The sequence below is a fragment of the Eubalaena glacialis genome, chromosome 3, assembly GCF_028564815.1.
Source record: "Eubalaena glacialis isolate mEubGla1 chromosome 3, mEubGla1.1.hap2.+ XY, whole genome shotgun sequence".
Lineage (NCBI taxonomy): Eukaryota > Metazoa > Chordata > Mammalia > Artiodactyla > Balaenidae > Eubalaena > Eubalaena glacialis.
Window position 1 is genome coordinate 18,242,315 of NC_083718.1, and position 6,000 is coordinate 18,248,314.

Sequence of the window (6,000 nt, forward strand, 5' to 3'; positions counted from 1 at the left end):
TGAAAGACCAACACGTACAGTGTTTCACGACTTTGGAAACACAAGGGTGAGTAAGATTACGCTTAAGAACATTGCAGTCAACTGTGAGTTTAACTAAGAAAAATCCTTTGTTTTCTTGTTTTCAACAATGGAAATATATTTCTTTCTTAATGGAAAGAATAAACTTTGGTTAGAAAGGAGGAACTGGGCAAAAGCTTTAAATGTGTTCCTTGGAGACATTCGTGAATCCTTACTATGCATATTAAGATCGGATATAAGAAAGTTTATTTTTATATAATAATACCACACATGATTCTACAGAGGGTATGGTAAAAATTAGGGGAAACACAGGCAATAAAATAGTGATTTTTAAATTACTTTCTGAATTTGGCAACATAGCTATTGTTAAAACCTGGATTCAGATTCTGTATTCTGAGAAAATTATTAAGAATATAGTTTAACACTATAATGTGTTTAAATTATACACATTTTTTCATATACAGTATCTTTCTTGACTCTTGTAATAGGTGAAATAGGAAATTATTATTCTCATTTCAGATAAGAAGAAACTAAAGTTCAAAGAGACTGCTGGCTAAAATAGAGTTGGGACTAGAACCCAGATCCTATGCATTGACTTAGGAACTTTGTACCATAATGAGATTCCTTTTTCTAGCCACTAGGTGGTGATAATTTGTTGTTAAGAGAAAACTGAAGTAATTTAGATTTAACTTTGATCTAGGATGTATAGAACCTGACAAATGATAATGACCAGATTATTGGTATAGTTTTTCATGTTCTCTGATAATATTATCAGAATTTTGAAGCAGGGATAATCAAGTGCTTCTCGAATTACACCTGAATAATTTACATGGATGCTCTACATACCCATTATGATGCTCTAAATACCCATCATGAGGAAAGCGGTTAAGGGAGTAATGGTCTATTAATACAACTGACTATTATGTAACTGTTATATACTATATACATACATTTAGAAGGCACTTAGTATACTTAGTATGTGTTCAAGGAGTAAAAAAATAATTGTGTAATTTTGTAATTCTGTTTGAAGACATTCAAATCAGTATTACATGAAAGTAAGGTATAAAATTGTACATATAGAGTGAGTTTAACTGTTAAAATGAATTTTTAAAAACATGTCAAAATTATATGTGAGTAGTGAGATTTTGGATAACCCATTTTCTTTATTTTTGTATGGTGGAAATACTTTACACAGTGAGCATATATTAACATATTAATTTTATAATAAGATTTAAAATTAAAATGAAGGGATAGTTGCAGTTACCAAGATGAAACCTAGCTCCACAATTTCCAGGCTGACTTTCCTGACATTATATATGTTTCTTTTGAAGCTCTTGGAGGGAAAACCGGAAAATGATAGCATCCTTCTACTTTCTTTTAACATATATATATATATCTTAAATAACGTACGTTTCTTCAGCAACAACTATCAGAACTTCTAAGGCTTGGGACTGCTGTTTTAATAGCTTTCCATAGAAGATAAATATTTTGTTTACCCTGTCAATTTTATATGAGAGAAAAAATACAAATATGGTGGGCATAATTTATATATTCCCAAATTTTTGAGACTTTATCACAGTTTATTCTGAAAAATAATTATATATAAAGTGGAAAAATTGTTGAAATTTGGTCGGAGGGTGGATTTTATTCCATTTTTAAAATCCTATTCAATTGACGGTAAACTTGAAATGTAAGTTCCCTGCCTCCCCCCCGCACCCCCCCCCCCACCCCCGGACTTTGTTTTCAGATAGATTAGCTTAGTTTTCCCAGTACAGTTTTTATACATTATTACTGTTTTATTTAATTTAAAGAGTTCATAAAATCTAGGTTATTATTTTTTTTAACATGTTTTATTCAGCCTGTTAATCTTAAATGTATGTTGAAATGTTAACTCTTGACATTTTAATGCTTCACCAGCGACTATAAATATACACCATAACTATTACCTACAATGAGTTTACTCTTTGGTATTTACTTATTGAACAGTATATTTTATATTGCATTTTAAACACTTAGATGGAAATTGAATTGAAATAACTAGTCTTTTGTGTTAAATTTTCTTCCATTCGAAAAAAATACATAAAGTCCCTTTCACACCGGTGTCCACAACGTTAAAGGTGACTGTATTGTCAAAGATCGCTGGTGAGGAATTGCAGGCTACCTCACAGATTATAAATGGACAAGGAACTTAGATTGAATCTTAAAATAATGAGTTTTCAACGAGTACATTTTTCTTCATTATAAATTAGGAGAATTGAACATGAGGTTAAATGTCTGCAGGATGCCTTTGTTCATAATGGCATTTCATACGTGGGAAAGTGTTTTCTTTCTTAGTTTTGTTGCTGTTCTTGTTGCTGTTCTTGCTGTGACGCTGGACCCCCCGAGGGGCTCGGAAATCCCATAACGTGATTAAGTTACCCTAGTCAATAAAAATGCAGTGATGGGGTGGGTGCATTTAATGTGTAAAAATTTTCTCAGTAGGTGTGCTTTTATAATAATTTTTAAATATGTTTTTGCTCACTGGTCTATTTTTATTCACATTTTATCTTTGTACAATTTTTTAAAAATCTTTATCACATTAAAAGATCACATTTAATGATATTAGCCACATTATTTTTTTTAATGGAACATTAATTTCATTTTGCTCCATTTGTGAAATTTAAAGCTTTTTTTCCATCATTGGTGCAGCTTAGATTATCTAGAACTTCATTGTCCCATATGATAACCCCTAGCCACATGTATTAAAACTCAAATTTTAACTAGGTAAAATTAAAGTAAACGTTTAATTCCTCAGTCATACTAGTCACATTTAATATGTTACTTAGGTACATTTGGCAAAAATATAACTCAAGCTCTTGAATTTCTCCAAAAAATAAAAACTGTGTTCCTACAGCCTTGTTATCTGTAACACATGGATTTCTTTTAAATCATGAGGTGTCTTTTAACTCTCAGTCATGCTGGGGAATATCACACCGAGTCTCTAAGCTGAAGCTGGGCCATCCTCTCTGCTATGTCACGTCAGGTACCTACCTCCATATTCTGTGTTGTGTCTGTTTTCACCTTTGAACAGAAGGGTCCAGGTATTTTAATCTGCATATCTCTGGTGACTAGTGTCACTCCAGTGACAGTGTTTGGCACATAAAAGACAATAAAAGTTTGTCAAGTGAATATTTTTTCCCCAAACTCTTTTTTAAAAGGACATATGGGTATATATGTTTGAATTATACCATCACAAGTCAGTTTTCAAAATAATGTTATAATACAAAGATGTTTTATCTTTCTCACCAAATGTTTGATCATCCTTCCTAATTCAGACATCACTAAGCATCTATTATATGGCAAACTCTAGAAATGTAATCCTCATGGAGCTTATAGCTTGGCAAGTAAGACAGAAAGGTGCATGTTATTAATCGTAGCTGCAGGTGAGGACTCCTATAAGTATAAACAAAATGTAAGTAGACACTAGAAGTTTAAATAAATAACACTTGTGCTATGACTCATATTTTGAAATATAATAAATATTTTTACTTGATGACCAAGATTTCTTTTTTCAATTCTAGCTCCTTTTATAACAAATTATTTTACCAGTGATGACATAGATAGAACAGTGTTATTTACTCATAGTTTTTTTTTTTCCATGAGATCTAAAGTAGGCTAAATTTCTCTTTAGCATAGTATCTCTTTTAGGTCTCCAAATATTTATGGAAGACTGGCATAGCTATATCTTGTTCTAAATTATCGTTGCATATATTCTGCTTTTTCTGATAAGTGAGTTTTTGCTTCTTTTAGGAGGATTTTCTATGGGAGGGTGCATGGCCATGCATTTAGCATACAGAAATCATCAAGATGTGGCAGGAGTATTTGCTCTTTCTAGTTTTCTGAATAAAACATCTGCTGTTTACCAGGTAAGTTCCAGATTTTAAAAACAAAACAGAAAAAAAAAAAAATGAGACATTCACACATTGAAACTAAAACAACATTGATAATTACACAATAACAGTTGATTCACAAAGCATTCCTGGGCATTCAAATTAGTTATATTGATAAATTCCAGCTGATCATCCATGTTTAGGAAGTGCCTTGTACAGAGATTATTGTTAAGCAAAGTGTCAAAGAGAAAAGGATAAAAAAAATGTGTATGCTATATAATAGCATACACATTATTATGTTATATATAATATAACATTATTATATATATGCTATATATAATATAACATTATATAACATATATATAGTATAACATTATTATATATATGCTATATAATAGCATATATACATATATATATGTATCCTGCATACATATTAAAAATATAGATGATTATAACTAGGTTTGCTTATTATGTCATGAACATAATCAAACCAAAGAATCAGTTACATGGCTGATACCTATTTTGCAGCAATATCCTAATTTATGAGTATGGTATATTATAGTGCTGCAGCCTCATTACCAGAAGTAGAACCAGCAGGTATGGAAATGAGAACAAGAATGCTATTTTTTCCTTGATTGTACCTGAGCTCTGTGTTCCTCCCTCTTTCTACTCCATGTGAAGAGGTTTGTCTTCCCAAGACACAAGGTTTCTTCAGGAAATGCTTTGACTATTTTTGAGACAGTCCTCTATGGAGTAAATTCAGGTCACGTACAACTGCAGCTCCAGTGGTGCCAGCAACCAGCTAAGCTCCTGGTCCTGGCCCATCAATATATACCTCAGAGAGCTCTACCACTGCCTCTTTTTCCCCTTTAAATATTGAAGCTTTGGTTAAATTGGAATTTTTCTGCCCCCTCTGATTTCTAAGAATAATGTTCTTAAATGAACTTCTTAAACTTCTCCGTTTTTATGTTCTCTTGTCTAGGCTCTTCAGAAAAGTGATGGTGTCCTTCCTGAATTATTTCAGTGTCATGGTACCGCAGATGAGTTAGTTCTTCATTCTTGGGGTGAAGAGACAAACTCAGTGTTAAAATCTCTAGGAGTGAGCACAAAGTTTCATAGTTTCCCAGGTGTTTACCATGAGTTAAGCAAAGCTGAGCTAGAAAAACTGAAGTCATGGATTCTTACAAAGCTACCAGACTGAATGAGTCAAGATTGATTTGTTAGTATATAAGTAATGTCTTTATGAAGAGTGATTTTTACTGCCAAATTCTAATTTGATAAACAATAATTAAAATATTAAAAAATATCAACAGTTTGCTGACTTATTTATTAGTTATTGAAATGATTAGCACCATAGAGAGTAGTATAATCTTATTAATGGTTAACATTAATTTAGGCAAACATCTGTGTATTATTTGTCAGATACATTTTTATAAATATTTGAAGGCCTTGTAAGTAAGTAAATACTGAAATATTAGAAAGTAATTAAACTAGCTTAAATAAAGGCAATGAGAAACCAGGAAAAGTTTTAACATGATATTATTTTATCTTTGTTATCACTTTCTTTAAATTGCCTTTCCGGAAATATTCATGTTCGTGTAGTTTTTGACAGAATAACATTAGTCCCCCACATTTATAAAGTAGTTTCCCATTACCTCACCTGATCATCACAAGAGCTTGATGAAATAGACTGAGTAGTTGTTACTGGTATTTTATAATAGAGATAGAAGGATTGAAGACTTTCCCAAAGTCTCAAGAGTGGAAACTAGAATCCAGACCTTCTGGTCCCGGTGGAGCTCCCTTTCTCTGAGACCAGATGGCTGCTCTGCTCCAGTCCTAGGGTTCCGTTTGCTCTTCAGATCCTTGTCAGCACTCAGTATGGCCAGTCTTTTCAATTTTATCCATTCTAGTGGGTATATAGTGGTAACACTTTGTGGTTTTAATCTGCATTTTCCTAAACTAATGATGTTAAGCAATTTTTATATGCTTATTTGTGATCTGTATAAATTCTGATGATACCTCTATTCAGATCTTTTGCCCATTTTTTTATTAGGGCATTGTAAGAGCTTGCATTGTAAGAGCTGTTTACATATGCTGGATAAAAATCCTTTGT

General features: G+C 32.1%; 1 protein-coding gene across 1 annotated transcript in view; it reads left to right on the top strand.

Annotated features, from left to right (window-relative positions):
• The window catches only part of LYPLAL1 (lysophospholipase like 1), a 29,600-nt gene extending 24,508 nt beyond the window's left edge, over positions 1-5,092 (top strand). Inside the window, exons 4-5 of the mRNA XM_061185318.1 lie at positions 3,808-3,923; positions 4,870-5,092. Of these exons, the coding sequence (XP_061041301.1) occupies positions 3,808-3,923; positions 4,870-5,088 (335 nt within the window). The 3' untranslated portion in view covers positions 5,089-5,092. The remainder of the gene's footprint in view (positions 1-3,807; positions 3,924-4,869) is intronic.
• The last annotated feature ends 908 nt before the right edge of the window (positions 5,093-6,000 follow it).